This window comes from Polyodon spathula, chromosome 18 (assembly GCF_017654505.1).
Source record: "Polyodon spathula isolate WHYD16114869_AA chromosome 18, ASM1765450v1, whole genome shotgun sequence".
In the NCBI taxonomy this organism is placed as follows: Eukaryota; Metazoa; Chordata; class Actinopteri; order Acipenseriformes; family Polyodontidae; genus Polyodon; species Polyodon spathula.
This window is the reverse complement of record NC_054551.1, coordinates 15,849,782-15,867,452: the sequence shown is the minus strand read 5'-3', so window position 1 is coordinate 15,867,452 and position 17,671 is coordinate 15,849,782. Positions and strand designations below refer to the sequence as shown.

Genomic DNA, 17,671 nt, shown 5'->3' with positions numbered 1-17,671 from the left:
TTCAATCATGTCTCTGAACTTCTGAAAAATTTCTTAGAAATGACCGCCAGGGATGTGCAACTGTAAATACTGCCCCCTCTGCCTTAACTATGAGTTAGCAAATGGAAAATCTCTATACACAGTTACAGAGGAGATGGCATCAGTTTTTTGAACCAAAATTGTCAAAACCAAGAAACTACACTTTCCAAATGTGGAGATGGTGTAAAGTAGCCATTTAAGTCATTAGCTGTACCCTTAATTTTCTCTAAAACAGACTATTTTTTAAGTTATAAATTAACTATTCTCCCATTTGGGATATTAATTAGGATATCCATTTTTAGATATTGATTATTTATCCCCTGGTACTTCATTATCAGTTTCAATTTAAATAGTGCAAAATAGTGATAGATTGTATGAAATTCAAGCAACAATTTCTGATGATACTGCAAAAATAGAATTTGTATTTTAGACTAAAGTTAGTTTTTGAGGTAACAGGACCACATAGTCCATTGTTCAGAATTTAAAAATACTCTAAAGACAAACATCCAACTTGCTTAGCTGTTGTAAAGACAAATGAGTGTTCTGCAAAGGAAAATTATACATATTTATTAAAAAATAACTGTGATAACTGTGGTTTTCATGCACTAAATATTGTCAACAGAACGTTGTTGGAAAACTTCCCAGCCTGACTTTTATAACCAGTAGTTGTCTGCTTTCGATGAAAGAAAATGAAGGCAGAGTCTGGGGCTTCGTATCTATGGGAATGGAATCTCAAATCTGGTAAAGTTGGTGTCTGGGAACAGTATCCAGTTATTGACACGTTGCTGGGGAAGAGCACAGTAGTGCACTGTGTGTCTGCAAATCTCTGCTAAAAGTCATTTCAGGACAGGGGAGGAAAAAAAGTTTGAACAGCAGCAGACAAAGACACAGGGAAGCTGCACTGCGCAGCACAGAATCTCCAGAGTCAGCAACTTCTATTGATTAAAAAGTAACCTTGGAGTTGCTGGAGAGCATGTGGCTAGCGTTGGAATTGAAACATGTCACGAGCTGAGCTGCAGTCACTCCCAAACTGAGCTCTGCAGCTTTTTCACATCACTCCAATTCCCTTTAGCAGCTGAAGTATTTCCAGAAATGTCATCAGGGCAAAATAAGTAAGGGGCTCTAACAGGCAAATACCCCTCACCAATACATAATTGAGCCCCTGTCTAAATGTCCAGTAAAAGATTAATTAAACGTACAACTTGGGGGAGGGGTGGGGGGGGTCTTAGCTAACAACGCTGGGGTCATAAATTAGGCAGAATCAATATCCTAGTGTGTTTGCAGGGAGGGTCTGTCTATGGCAGATCAGGAGAGGGCTGTGGGTGGAGAATTTCGGAGACCTAAAGCTTTCTTGCAAATGATAGTCACGTCTAGGGCTGTCTGGTTGCTCCTAGCAACCAGACATGATGTAACACCAGGTTGAACTTGAACTTGGAGGGAGGGAGGCTTAAAAAAGGAACAATATATGAAAGCAATCAATACAGCCTATTTCACTAAAGGATTAGAGTGACTGAGGGCTCACCTTACCTGCAAGCCACTTTCCTGAATACAGAGGTGTGAAGAACCAGGTTTTTTTGTTTTGTTTTGTTTTTTTAAAGAGTCTAGAAGCATTGCAGTTATGTAGTGTGCTTCACTGTGTGAGGGAATGGGTTTTGCAGTGTGCTTCACTGTGTGAGGGAATGAGTTTCGCAGTTTTCTTCACTGTGTGAGGGAATTGGTTTTTGCAATGTGCTTCATTGTATGAGGGAATGAGTTTTGCAGTGTGCTTCACTGTGTGAGGGAATGAGTTTCACGGTGTGCTTCACTGTGAGGTCGACTTGTTTTGGTGTGATATTATAGGGTATCATACAGTCAAGGGAGCCAGTTAGTGCTGGATTGACTTTGTCGCTAGGTTAGAAAAACAGGCTGACAGTGACTGTTTCTCCTCATCACGCTACAGCGAACCCTACTGGCCAGGTGTCTGGTGATCTCAAGCAGATACCTGCAGGGCCGGCCTTTGCTGACCTCCGCTCTCGAGTTCCTGGCTGTTAAGAGGCAGTTAGCTTGGATGTAGGATTTGAGGAATCCCACTCACTGACCTTCAGTTCTCCTGAGCTGTTGAGAGGAATTGAGCAATCCAAATTTATTGCAAAAATAAATACATATAAAAGTAGTTTTGCCATCATCTTACATATTTTCTTTTTTTTCTTCTCCACAGTGGTATCTGGGTTAAAAGCCACAGCTTCCCACCACCCCAGCCTGACAGACCACCTGACCCTAACCTAGCGCTATGACCGGGAGAATCAAGCCCCAGACTGCTCATCTCACTGTGGGGGAGGAGGGAAGAGGATCACCAGTCCACCACACCCACCGAACAAGAATGGGCAGGAACATGATGACAAGAACAATACAGACAATGAAATAGATATAAACACACAGACAATCAAACCTGCTGATCACCACCACTCAGAGGGACCACCACCAAATGATTAACATGGGAAATATAGACAGGGATTCATTGGAGTGCTCACAAAATTATAAAGAGGTGGTCCTTTAATACAGGTGGCCTTACAGGTTTGACCATACTGTATGTGTGTGTATATATATAAGTATTTCAAATAGGGCTGAGTAATGAAGTATTTAGGCTAACTAGTTTAATGGGGAAGCCCGCTAAAGCTCACCATTCATCTGAAGCCTAACTGTTTCATGAATCTGTGCCCTGGCTTCATTAGTTAACAGTGTTAGCATCCTGAATTCATTGGTACCTGTATTACACATTAGTTAACAGTGTTAGCAACCTGAGTTCATTGGTACCTGTATTACACATTAAGGATCAGACAAAGCATAATGCGTAGTGCTTTGTCCACGACATATCACAAAAAAAAACTAAATCACAGCTCTTCTTTTTGGGTGGGTCTGCAATGTTGAGTATTTGGAAAAGTAAATCAACAAAAAGGTGTAGGCTAAAAGTCAGTCGGTTTGGGACTGTTTACAACGTTTAGATACATCAGACTCTCAAGCGGGGGTGTTTTTATTTAACATGCTGCGGTTCTTACAAAAATGTTTTTCAACAATTATACACGGCCCCATAAAAATGACATTCACACGGCATGAGGAAAATATGGTCTGCTTTGACAGAAACTGACATAAAAAACTGAAATCAAGACTATAAAAGGTAAAAAGGTGGAATTTTGAATTGAATAAAGTGCAATTTCATGTGATAGTTAAATATCTTTGTAAGACAGAGATTGTTGAAAATTCTGTTTTTGTTTTTCCAAGTCCATTCACCCCCAGGACTCTAAAATATCAGGGGGAAAAGACAAAACAAAAGGAGTCACAAGCCTTTGCAAGTAAAAAGGCGAGCTCTTATGCTTTTTATGTTTTTTTTTTTTAAATAATTATTATTATGCGACTTATATCCATTAAAATAACGAGAAAAAATAGAAAATTATCTCTTGCCGCTTTTACTTTGTTAATTACTACATTCAAAATGCAAATCGTTTTTTTTTTTTTAATGAAGAACATAATTAAAAATATAAGCGTCTGTCTCATAAGCTAAATTCACACACACAACTTTAACAGAGTCTCATACAAAAAGGACATTGTGCTCAAACTGATACAACAGCCATGATACAGAGGAGGTGTTGTTCAGTTTCGCGGACCCAACATCCAAACAAGATATGCCATCAGATACTGAAGCAGTCCAGGCGCTTCGCATGCAGCTTTTAAAGAAACCTGTTTTTTTCCTATATTATACATATATTTACACTCAAAATAATCTGCATGTTCTAGTGTTAGTGACTCATTTTTATATAGATGATGTAGATTAAATGTAGTGAATTATGATACAATATTGTAATCCTAATCCAGGCATTTGCCGTTAAACTATTCTTGTTTGGCCCGCAGATAAAGGGCTTTTTTACTGCTGTCCTCTACAATCAAATGAGCAGAAAGGAGTCTTTCAAAGACACCTTGCTCGTCACCTTTTTATTTTTCCCTAAAGTTGAGTTTTTAATTTTATGTTTTTGAATTGCACGAAACAATGATTCCGCATCGATGTGCCTTGCCCTAGAAAGTGATATGTGCTGACTCGTTGCACAAGTTCCTATGTGGAGAAAAGTTTTGTTTTGTTTTGTTTTTGTTTGGGTTTTTTTCTTCATTTATTCCCCATAGTGTAGCAAATTGGAGAGAAAACAGAAACTGTAAAATTAAAAAAATAATAATAATAATGTGATGTCAGCCATTGTGATTTTTAACAGCTAGAGTAAACAGATGTTGTTGTGCTACAATAGGAGTAGGTTATATGGTATTGTATATACAAGTGCTTTTCACCCCGAGGTCTGTAGATGGTAGCGTATAGATATTTTTTGGATGTTGCTGCATTTTTTAAAATACATTTATTTGGAGTCTTCCTAGTTATTTTTTCCAGAACTGAGAAATATGCAATACGTGCTTTTAATCATGTAGAGATTGGCTAGTCGTCAGTTTGTTTCTTTGACATTCTTTTTTCCTTTGACCGAAGTTGGTGCTTCACTTGGTTCGGTGTGTTTTTAGATGGTTGTCTTTATCAATTTGTGACGTTGAATGCATGCTTAGCTAGGGCTTGTCTTAGGGTAACAGTCCGAATGTGAAGCACTAAGCTGAACCCTGCTCACAAGTTTTACTTTGGTCACAAGCAAGCCTTAAATGAATCAACTTTCTCTCCTTCAAATCCAACACCCATTTTTGTTGACAGACTGAACTTACCACATTCAAGAAAAAAAATGCCCATTTTTATATGCACGTTTACAAACTTCCAACTTATTCAAACTGTTTACCAATTCTTTCTCTCTCTATATAAATATATATTATAAAAAAATAAAATAACAAAAAAGCCAGGGGGATTATTTCCTAGGTGTCTGACATGTGATTGCGTTGTAGTTCACATCTTGTGTGATTGTTTCGTGCGTGACGTTTCTGTTTGGTAATTGTTCTTGCCTTCCCTTTAGCACTTATTGGGCATTACTTTCTGACGTATGTGCACTAAATATGAAATAAATGATAATGATGATCATTTAAAAAAAAAAGCAGCTTCTAGTGCTTCACAGAGAAGGGAATTAAAAAACAAATCACACAGACAACTTTTTGTCACAAAAGCTTGCTGTACAGCCAGTACTTTTAATCTATAGTAATGGCTGTACATATAACATAAAACAAAATTGTACCCTTTTTTAAAATAAGAATAACTAAGCAATAGTTTGGGCAGTTTGTTTTGATTTTGTTGGTGCGTGTTTGTTCTGGGCTCACAAGTGAAGACAGAAAAATTGAATCAGATTTAACGAAAGAAAAGGCTCTCTGTGTCACACTTGTAATTTGTATGTTGTATAGTTTTATTAATTACACTGATTTAAAAACTGCCCTATTTTATAATGCAGGACTTTTGTAACATTGTTTAAAATGAGGAGAAAAAAATTAGTGTTGTGGATTTTCTGATTGTTTGTGTTAAGGCCACATTCATAGAATTGCTTTTGTTTGTTCTCTGGAAACTGGATTTAGTTAAAAACTTTCATGTTTCCTTTTTTTTAATGTATGTATTTAAGTACATTATTTTTCTTCTTTGGATGGTATAGCATATTCCTATACTTATGAAGTATAGGTCACTGAGAAAAAAATGTAAAAGGGTGTTACAAGTATGCTGTATTTTTTTTTTTTTTTTGGAGGTTATTTGTTGCATCAGGTTTGATGAAGCTAAAGCTAGGTAATTCTGATCAAGTTTGCAGGAAAAAAGGCTTAAAACACAGTTTAGGCGAAGGGGATGTAAAGTATTAAACACACAAAGTTACCTTTCTGTGTTCACCTTATTACTTAAGTGAAAAAACAGAACAATATTCTCAAGCCAAGTCAAACACACACATGGTATCTAGAAGCAGTCCTGCCACACACACATCACAAGATGCAGCTCAATGTGAGTCACCTGGAGACAGATCTTGCCGTTTAATAAGAATACAACAAGTCCCTAGCTGTTATTAATCTAAATATATACTTTTGTTGCAAAAACACTATAGTGTACTGAGTTGTTTTGGTCAATAGTATTTATACTGTATATGGACCAAGCTAGAAGTATAGATGCCACCACAGATTTGATGGTTATTTTAAGACCTGGTTTAGGATTAAGACCACCCTAAAGCAAAATCTTTTAGATTCAAAAAGCATTCATTCAGGATTACTCTCTTGTATGAATTCAAAATGGTTTCCGCTGGTATTATTTTGACACTTGAAATGCACACCATGAAGTGATATATGCAAAAAAGCTTGAATGAACGCATTTATAATTTAAAAGGATTTAGCTTACTGAAAAAGAATGCATAAAGCATCAAGAAAGACTGCAAAAATAATGCATCATGAGAGTAAAACCCGATTGTGGCTGCATCTTTGTGTCTGATATGTGTGCTTGGTAGGTCCCCTTCTGTTGCAGCTGGCACGTAACCTCCATCCCCTACAATAACTCCACCAGCATTCATTCAAAAGACATATGGGTTTGAAAACCATCACATGATTGTTGTGCCATGGGGGAAATAGTAACACAGGTTTTGAAGACTTTGGTGAAATCAAAAGGCATTGACCAACATGACAGAGTTCCTCTGTAATACCAATATTGATAAAACGAGAAGCTCAGAGAAAGACAGGGAACAATACTTTACAGTCTTGCATAGCCCAGTGATATGAGAGCTAAACCCTTTTAGAACCATAATAGCCTTTGCCTCTTTCCCAGTCACTGTGTATCATTTTCACACCTTACTACTGAAACTGCAGCAGGCAGGAATAGTCAGTCTCATAAAAGACTGGTGTTGTTTTAATTAATTATGTTTGATATTCATGAAATTCTGCCATTGTGTTTTTTTTTTTTTTTTTTTTAAACAACAGTATAGAAAAGTTGAATGAATTATCGATTTGTTTAACTCATTACACTTTTAATTTTTTAAGCTGATGGAAGTGCAGTCATGGTCTCTCACTAAATTATAATTCTCAGTTCATCACTTGACAAAGAAAGTAAAAATGTTATTATGGTTCTTAAGGATTTACCTGAACGTTTACAAAATATGAAAAAACACTCAGAGAGCCTAGTCAAGGGCAAACATCAGCGCCTCTTCCACAGAGAGACAGAAGGTAGACAGAGATGGAAGCCTGAATCTCATCCCTTCCTGCCGTAGGGTTCCAGTTCCAGTTACAGGAATATGCAAACTACGCATCATACTTCTTTCTTTTTCAGTTTTTGTTTCCTGAAGATGTATGAATATCAAATAATAACACTTTTGTTGTTACCCTAGATACACCCTGTAAGGTTCTGCATGGCTCTGTTACAGTTTGGTTTCAGAAATATTTGCTGGCTGTTAGCTTCCATGTTTATTCAGTTCAGCCCTTCCATTGGGCTTGTCATCCAAAACACTGACTAGTCCTTTGCATGCAATCTTAAAATCTGTGGGCATATTCATAAATAAAAGGGCCATTTTGCAGGGGAAAGGCTGGGAGGAATTGTTCTGTGAGCCTAGAAATTTTCAATTTTCTATTTCAGGGTGTATCTGAAACAAACAAAGATTAATAATCAAATGCATATTTAGGACAGTTTTCTTGTGGTGATTTTCTTAGAATGCAAAACAGTATTCAAACATTTTCATTGTGTCTATGGAAATATCTTTTAATTTTGAACAATCCTGTGTTTTATTTTGTATTACTTTAATAAAACTATTAAGAAGGCCTCCCTGGAACAAAAAGTGATTTAAAAACATGTCTGTTTTGAAAAGGTGGTGCAAAAGGATGTAAGAAAAGCTTCAATGGCACCTACGAGGTTCAGTAGTTCCATTTCTGTAGGACTCCTAAAAGTGCGCCTGCTTTTGGTCTGCTTTTCAAGAAAACTTACAAACTTAATAAGCCAGCTTATTTGTCTTGAAGTTAGTGCATGCATAGGCATTTGACAGTTTTGGAACCGGCTCTGCAGCCATTAACAGCCACGATCGCTTCAACTGCTGAGCTCATGCTCTTAAGAAAAAAAAGAAAACAAAGTTTCTTCGCATTAAAAAAGAAAAATGCAATTGATATTGATAATAAAAAGGTGCTTTGTTGCAAAGCAGGTAACATTGAAGCTGTTTCATAGCACTCAACTGTAATGAATAAAAAGTGTATCTGATCCTGTAATAAAAATGATTTACTGTTCTACTGCAAATCCATTACATGGTGCTAATACAAGCTGGCAAAGATGAAACAAAACTAATAATGTGACGATTTGGACTCATCAAACTCTGCTTTCTGACAGTGTAAAATGCATAGCAGTGTTTTATCTGCATGAAAACTATGCACTAATCTAAACAATGGTAAACTTTGGTATGTTTTTATTTTTTATCTTCAGTCTTTGCCTTCTTTTTTGGTCAATGTTTATGATACCAGCTTTTGAACAGAACGAATTATATGAAAAAACCAGCATATTACCTGATATATTAAAAACAACAATTGTAGTGCCTGTGAAATCTGTATTATATTGCTGTTCTTAATTCTGGATATTGTTTGTTTTGCTTTTTGTTTCTACACCGGTAGCCTTTGCTGTCTGTCAGAACTTTCTGATTATAGCTGATGTACAATAACCATAAAATATATTTCTGCATGCTATTCCATAATTGCTTAGTGAGCTGTTATGAATATTACTCCAAAAAAAGTTATGTTAGCTTTTTTTTTCTTTTTTTTGTCAGGCAGTTTAAAGATATTTCACTGAGAACACAAAAGCTATCTTGTTCTTTTTGTGTGTTTTCAGTGTTTTTTCTTTAAATACCATTTTAAAGACTCAGTATTACATTTTTTACATTACTTTCTGTAGGGGTGGATATAGTACTAGGCATACAATTGATTCAACTGGAAGAAGCCAATTATGCAATAGACTAGTCTTTGCCATTCTTACAAATCCTACCCTTTTCTGCCTGTCCCTACTGGGGTCTGCCCATCATTACATTTATATCCGTGAGAAAATGACCTCAATGATCATCACACCCAAGTTCTTGGTTCCCATCCTGAAAAATGCCTAGCAATGGACTTACGATCAATGGTTCTGTCATGGGAAGCGGATGCATGTTCAGCAGTATTGGAGAAACACCACTGACTGTAAAAGAGCCATTGAGCTGGTACTAGGTTAGTGCCAGGGGAAGGGAGCCAGGGTTTGATCCCCAATTAGATCACATGGAAATGCAGACGAGTAGGGTTAGATCAAAGCGTTATCAGTTCCTTGATGAACCTTAGAGTTCAGTTGCTCCACACTACAATCAAATCTTCAAGCTGCCCAGAAACTAAAATACTTTATGAGTCCAGGTTTGCTTTCCTTGTCCATTTGGATCTTTCAGTAATTGAATGTATACAGTCTCAGGGTGTCCCGGTGTCCTATTAAGATGGTGTAAGATCTCATGACAGTCCCTTGGAATTAAAGGCAGGAATACAATGTGCTCCATTCTCATACAGCCCTGCTGTTCCCAGGGTGTCCTGGTTTCCTATTAAGATGGTGCAAGGTCTCATGACAGTCATCTGGAATTACAAGTGGCAATACACTGTGCTAAGGCTCATCCAGCCCTGCTGTTGTTAATTATAATAGGGTACATAGCTTGGGAAGCTCATCAGCAGGGAGTGAAGCAGAATGTGCTGAATTCAACTCTCTGTTCTTAGTTTCATTGCATGCTTTAGAATCAGGACTATACACATTTTCAAAAGTGTTAGCTTGCTAGAAGGTAGAATGAGTAAGTGTTAGCTTGGTAGAAGGTAGAATGAAGAAGGCACAAGCCAAAGCATCGTACTTGAGTTTCTTCTACGTTTTACCTAAGTGTTTTGAACCCACAAACAAAAGACATACCCTCTACTAAGATACAGATGTAGAAGCTCTAGTGAACACACACATTTGTATACCTCAACACACCTCCCTAATCATGATGTTTGCCATCAAATGTTGGCCAACACACTATTGTCATAGCTGGGGCATGTTCAACCGCTGTGGCCTTTTTGATACAGTTATGGCTTGAAGTAGGCTTGTCAACTGCTTTCAACACAAGCCCAATGACACACTGAACCATTCCACTAGATCTTTTGATTCTGTGTAGACAGCGTGTATAGTGTCTCCCACATAACCAGGTGTTTACCTCTGATAAAAGTCAAAGAAAAGGTTTCAGAACATGAAGGCAATGTATCTGCTTGCGGTTCTACTTTCAGATACTGCTGCATTCCACCTTTGTTTGTAAAAGGCTATTTGATTTGGACTGTGGAGGACAATCATTATGGGCATGGCTAGGTAGTGTTTATTTTATTTGGTTACTTAATCCAGTACCTATGTCCACCTCTATTGCACACCAGACCATTGCAATATTGAAATAGGATTTCAGTTTCATATGTTCCTACATTTTCATTATTACATTATTTTTTTTTTCCTTTGGATATACATAGGATTCCATTTTATGAAGAAAAACAAACCTTGTGCCTCTATTTCACCTGTAATGATCCGAATGGTAACCGTGTCCTTCTCATTGCGTGTTCAAAGTGATGATAAAAGTTCCATGTAGCTTCACTGTGGGTATTCATTTCATACTTAACTAAAATCACAGCAGGTTTTTGTTTTTTAAATCTTTTTTTTTAAGCTGGTGTGGATTAGTTTAGCTCTTATATTCACCCATTAGTGCTGCCACCTTTCACATTACACATGCGATTACCGGAAGCAACTTCTGCATTTCCTATGCAACAGAAAAAAAAGAATAAAAATGCTAATGCTAACACGTGTTTATGAGATTTTTTGTCACTTGTACCACATATAGGTCTTCAATTAACTTGAAGGAGAAAAACACTGGTTACTTTAAACACACTAACTTCTTTTTTTTATTTCAGTGTTTATTTTTGAGTAGAGCACAAATGACGACTCGCCTTTTAGAGTGTGAATGTATTTATTGAGCCAGGTGAAACGTCATTAAAACATATTAATTATCACATTGACGGTAAAGGAAGAGGCTTTGCTGCTTAAGATCTTATTCAATGGATTTGTTGTTTCTGTTCAGCTGAAACATCAAAGACAATAAGTACACAAGCTGTGTGTCAATCATGTGCATAAGCTGCCTAGTCGGACTTACAGCGAGTTAGAAAGACTCATAGGAAGCCCCTTGGGTCATGATTGGAGAATTGTGCCAATAAGGAGGGACATGTATTTGCAGAAGTTATGAATTTACTTTACATGAAAGATACATATATAATTGAATAATTACATTACTTCCAACCCATATATCTGGATATATTTGTCCAATATCACATTGAATATGAAACCTGACAATTAACACATTTCACAAAGCTTCAATGAAGAACCTATGTCAGCTCAAATGATGAGTTATTATTTTTTATTTTGTGGGCGCAAAAACCCTACTAATACCAGACAACTAAGTAATATAAGAAAGTTTACAAACGCGAGGAGGCCATTCAGCCCATCTTGCTTGTTTGGTTGTTAGTAGCTTATTGATCCCAGAATTTCATCAATCATCTTCTTGAAGGATCCCAGGGTGTCGGCTTCAACAACATTACTGGGGAGTTGATTCCAGACCCTCACAATTCTCTGTGTAAAAAAGTGCCTCCTATTTTCTGTTCTGAATGCCCTTTTGTCTAATCTCCATTTGTGACCCCTGGTCCTTATTTCTTTTTTGCAGGTCAAAAAAGTCCCTTGGGTCGACATTCTCAATACCTTTTAGAATTTTGAATGCTTGAATCAGGTCGCCACGTAGTCTTCTTTGTTCAAGACTGAATAGATTCAATGTCTGCATATAGCATGACTTTTAAACCCAGAATAATTCTGGTCGCTCTTCTTTGCACTCTTTCTAGAGCAGCAACATCCTTTTTGTAGTGAGGTGATGAGAACTGAACACAATATTCTAGATGAGGTCTTACTAATGCATTGTACAGTTTTAACATTACTTCCCTTGATTTAAATATAACTCAATAACATTTTTAGTTCATCATTTTGTTTTGTTAACTGTATTTCCCTTCAAAAAAAATTGTATAACTCCACCGAAAACATGGATCATAACATTATAACCTGTAAAGTTCACAGTAAATTTGATTCAAGTTTGCTATTGCTGGCAAAACAATGGTAGTCCTGCATGAGGTGGCACTAGTCTGGACCAGTTGACAGGATTGCTGTTGGTATCTGGTAATAGGACCACACCTGACCCCCACATACTTACCTATTGGTAGGATGTGTAAGTGTTGTGTGATGCACTGCCATTGCGGATTCAAACCCTTTCTGTGAGATGAGGTTAAAAGCTTTATAACCACAATGCAGACAGGCCTGGCTCTATGGCACAGTAGTGTAGACCCTCGCTCATGGTCTGCTACACATAGAAAGCAAGGGCAAGGCAGGTGTGACAGGATAAACTGATTTCACTGAGTCTGGAATACAAAAAGATTAAAACAATCAAGGACATGTGAGGTAAGAACACGTTGTAATTACATATTTAAAGCAGTTCCCCACCGTTATTTAAAATGGTATACTATGGTAATGCATGCAGGGATATAAGCTTCCTCAGTCAATTGAGTGCCCCTCCTCTGTAGGTGACTTTCTGAACTATTATACCTCGAAGCTTCAGGTTGCTGTTTCATTATTGCCCCAGAATGGCACAGTTGGCAGCATCCCGGGCTTCCACTGCGTAAATCACAACTTGGTTGCTACATATTTTTTAAAGGAGTAAGAAGATAAATATTATTTTTAATTTGAATTCCACAAATCCTGTACATTTGTTACTGTTATTTTGTTTAGAACTAAAGATTGCAGATTATCCCAAAGAATAAGGGATCTGTTTAGGTATTAAAGCACTGTAGCTGTGCTCCCTCCTGGAGTTGCCTGGACCCTATCCCAGTGGATGAATTGTTAACCTGAGAGAGGGAGGAGGTATCCTGGGAGTTCAAGAAGGAGCTCCCAGTCATTATCCTGAGAGAGACAGGAGAAGGTATCCTTGGAGTTCAGGAAGGCGCTCCCAGTCATTATCCTCAGAGAGACGGGAGGAGGTATCCTTGGAGTTCAGGAAGGCGCTCCCAGTCATTATCCTGAGAGAGACGAGAGGAGGTATCCTGGGAGTTCAGGAAGACGCTCCCAGTCATTATCCTGAGAGAGACGGGAGGAGGTATCCTGGGAGTTCAGGAAGACTCTCACAGTCATTATCCTGAGAGAGTCGGGAGGAGGCTAACCCTTGGCATGTCTGGCATTTAATTGTTTTATTTTTGTATGTACACTGTTAAGAAAATAAATCAGTAAATTGCAGGACAGTGCAGCAGTGTAATCTTAATAGATTGTTTGTATAAATTGTCATTAAACATATATAACATGGCACTTGTAATGACATTTACCAATAAAAATGTGTGTGTGTGTGTGTGTGTGTGTGTGTGTGTGTATGAAAATTATCATTGCATTTACTCTGGCAGCCAGAAGCAATATCGCTATCCATATTAACAATTACAATAAAGTTACAGTATTTGGATCAAATTAAAGGGTGCAAATGAATCATGAAGCAATATGTGTCTACCTATAACAGATTTAGTAATGGTTCAAGTAATGGTTATTTATTTAGATGCACCAAGAACCAAAAAATAACGTTTTACCTTATCCACTAAATAAAAAATACCATTTTACCTTATCCACTAAATAAAAAAATAACGTTTTACCTTATCCACTAAATAAAAAAAAATAAGTAGGAAGACTGTATACACATTTATAATCCAGGTCTGTCAATGGAACTTGAAACAAGCAATGTGACTGGTCGAGCAAGGTTCCAGTTGTCTGTATGTCCGTATATTAGTTGTCCACATAATTCAGACTTATTTTCAAAAAGTTTAAGATCAGAAAGGTTCATAGATGCTGAAGACTAATCAAATTTCCATGAGTAAGAGACATTAAATAACTGTGCGAGCTTCCCTGAAGACAATTGTATTTTATGCGCTGGTTAATTAATGCTGTTCACGAGATACACTAATACCTCATTTCCACTGCCAGCCAGCCACAGCCGTAAAAGGGATGTTTCCAGGAACTAAGTCATCACATAGCAGGGGGGCGTCTGCTTGTACAGGAACTATGTCATCACATAGCAGGGAGGCGTCTGCTTGTACAGGAACTATGTCATCACATAGCAGGGAGGCGTGTGCTTCTACAGGAACTATGTCATCACGTAGCAGGGAGGTGTGTGCTTGTACAGGAACTATGTCATCAAATAGCACTGAGGCGTGTGCTTCTACAGGAACTATGTCATCACATAGCAGGGAGGTGTGTGCTTGTGCAGGAACTATGTCATCACATAGCAGGGAGGTCAGTGCAGGAAGTGACTTTTACGCCAATGCGACCTATAAAACTATTTTACGGTAATGCAAACTTGGATTAATTAGTCCAGCAGTCAATGTGAACTGAACAGGCTGTGAGTCTTGCTCCAGTGCGCAGTCAGCACTGCTCTGACGTGCCAGTGTGAACACGGTATTACTCTAACCTTCAGTCATCTAGAAATGGTGTTCAGCAGCAAGGCTTGTGATTGTGAAACTGGCTGAGCTTTAAACTTTTTAAATGTAAGTTTCAGTGGTGTGGTTAAAACAGACAAGGCAAGAACTGGAAACCAAATAACATGAATGATACGTGGGTAGCAGAATAATATTTTCTTTTTGTTTACTTTTAAGATAAGTTTTATTTTTTTTATTTCTCTGCAGTTTAAATATTTATATTTTAGTGGCCTCTAGTTTGTAGAAATGGATAGTAATGTTAACAAGTGCTGTTATCTGGGAATTTACTTTTTTTCAACTTCCCGCTGCAACAATGCTGGTGCTCTGATTGAAATGAGTGGCATATTGTGGGAACAGAAAAGAAGCATTGCTGCAGCAGTGAGTGTGATATCGAAGAGAAATTATTTTTCTCCTTGCAAACGTTCCCCAGTAAATGTTAAGAAATGTATTGCCAAGTTGGTTTATGATCCATGATATGGGATTAAACATTTATGAAGTTGTCAATATGTTTAAAAATATAACACTGACATAGAGACAACACAGCAAAGGTAACGGAATGTGTTTCTTGTAAACCCTGCAGGGTGATCTGTAGAGGTTGCTATGATCTGATACACTCTTCACATGGATCCACTGCTGAGGTCCAGCTTGTCAGGCTTCCTTGTGTGATCCCTCTCTCTCTCTTTTCCTTATCCAAGGTGATTTACAGTTGTTAAAAATTTCACAGTACAAAGAAGTAGTATATTACAAAATATTGCATTATAAAATATCACATTATAAAGTATCACATTACAGATAAGAGCAGTTATAAAGTACAGTAAAGTCAGTAGAAAGTAAGATCAAATTCAAATAAGAGCAAAATAAAAAATACAGTAAATAATTACATTTAGGAGCGAGTTCAACTAAAGCCCGACACAGACAGGCATGGTGCGACACGGCATTTTGCCACCTGTATCACTGGCATTGCTTTCATATGATGTTGGACAGATCAACGCGGGATGATACCGCTAGTCTCCTTCAGTCCCACTCAAATCGAAACCAGAGCGATTTTTTTTCTGACTGCCGTCCAGAACTGTTGGTGGATTAACCAATCACAGCCAAGTGCTGACAACACATGCTTTCCAGGAAAAATCATGAATGAAACTGTTGTCTATGGAGGTGTCCAAGCACCCTGAAGTGTTTGATCACTTCCATATTTCATACAGGCGAGTCAGTATTTTATAAGCATTCTTCCTGTAGCCAATTTGATACTGTTAGCACACTTTGCCTTTTTTATTTCTGTAGTCCACTACTAATTTTATTAAATAACTGGCTGTAAAAGGATATATTGTCGAACACTAGTAGTAGGCTACTTGCTCCTGGCAGCATATTGTATGCTTCTTTGCTAAGCTGATGGCTCATTTCATACACCTGCATATAGATGACAGAAAAACAAATTTGAAAAACAAGCCATTTAAAAAAATGATTTAGTAGATTATATGGGGGGCATTACAGCTATGGCCAAAAGTTTTGCATCATGCCCTATAGAATTAATAATGTTATGTTGACATATTGAAATTACATATCGCTTTGTGGTTTTCCAAAAATTAAAAGATGTTAAATAAAACTTTGAAATTATGTTTATTACTTTTTTAAAATTATGTCTGCATCAAAATATTCTTCTAGGTGATGCAAAACTTTTAATCGTATAGTAAATTATATTCGAGTACATAGCCTACGGTGTGGTACTGACAGCTACTGTACCGCATAGTGCATACTGTGTGTCTGGGTGAAGACTAGCAGTACCGCACTGTGAAAATGCTTAGCGGTACCGTGGCTGTCTGTCTCGGGTTTAAGAGCAGTTATACTTATAGTAAAAATATGTGCTTATAAGAGTTAATCCATACAGGAAGTAGTTATCAATCAATCAATTAATCTTTATTTTATATAGCGCCTTTGTGAAAGGCTGGCGAGTGGTGAAGTCAGGCCAGATGCAGGAACAGAAAACGAACAACAAGTAACTGCAGTCCAAAAGATGCGCTGTGCGCAGTTTATTAAACAACAAAAATAAATAAAATAATTGAACGACCCCAGGCAAAGCAGGACCTTCAGCAACCCCAGGTGAAGCGGGACCCTCAACAACCCTAGGGGATAAAAAGGAGACACAGGCTGCTCCAGGGGATGCAGAGCAGCAGACAACCCTAGGCGATGTAAACATGGCATCCCTGAGCGGAGCGGGTGTGACATCCCTGAGTGGAGCAGGTGTGGTATCCCTGAGCGGAGCAGGCTTGGCATTCCCGGGCAGTGCAAGGCAGGCATCCCTAGGCGGTGCAAAGCAGGCATCCTTGGGCGATGCAAGGCAGGCATCCTTGAGCGGTGCAAGGCAGGCATCCCCAGGCAATGGCGAACTGGCATCCCAGGCAATGCACGACAGCGGCAGCAGCATCCTGCTCCGGTCCCTCCAATGATGAAAGGAGAGGCAGCTCCTGCCGCTCTCCCTCCAGTGTGGGTGGAGATAGAGGCAGCTCCTGTTGTTCTGCTCCAGGTGGTGATTGTGGTGGATGTAGAAGGCAGCTCCTGCTGCTCTGCTTCCTGTGAAGACTGCAGGGGCTCCTCCCCTTCTGACTGGTGGACGTGGGAGCTGCAAGAAATCCGCCCATGGTGGTGGCGGAAGCAGAGGCAGATCCTGCTGCTCTGCTCCTGGCTGTGGAGGTGGTGGAGGCAGAGGCAGCTCCTGCTGCTCTGCTCCTGGCAGTGGAAGTGGAAGTGGCAGAGGCAGAGGCAGTGTGTAGTCTCCTGGTGACAGAGGTGGGAGCGGCATGTAGTTTCCCCCTGTTGCATAGGACTGGTATGGCTCTCCCTCACTTGCAGGAGCCTGGTGCGGCTCTCCCTCACTTGCAGGGGACTGGTGCGGCTCTCCCTTTAATCCCGGGAATGTGGTGCTTGTGTCTGTGCTGTGTTGTGCAGAGAAGATAGTGCTCAGGGGGTAGTGCTGGCTAGGTGGCGGCAGGTCCAGGTTCTCTTCCCCGCGTGGTAGGGATGGAGGCCGAGGCAGCTCCTGCTCTTTTCCTCATGAGGGTGGTGGTGCAACTAGCAGGTAATCTCCCTCTGCTGGTGGAGATAGGAACAGCAGCCACTTTTCCCCCACTGTTCTCATCTTGGGCTGTGCACCTTGGGGCTTCCCTTT

General features: G+C 38.8%; 1 protein-coding gene across 14 annotated transcripts in view; it reads left to right on the top strand.

Annotated features, from left to right (window-relative positions):
- The window catches only part of nfia (nuclear factor I/A), a 367,146-nt gene extending 358,504 nt beyond the window's left edge, over positions 1-8,642 (top strand). For all 14 annotated transcript variants that reach the window (XM_041277571.1, XM_041277572.1, XM_041277574.1 and 11 more), the window contains one exon: positions 2,216-8,642. In XM_041277571.1, the coding sequence (XP_041133505.1) occupies positions 2,216-2,230 (15 nt within the window). In that variant the 3' untranslated portion in view covers positions 2,231-8,642. The remainder of the gene's footprint in view (positions 1-2,215) is intronic.
- The last annotated feature ends 9,029 nt before the right edge of the window (positions 8,643-17,671 follow it).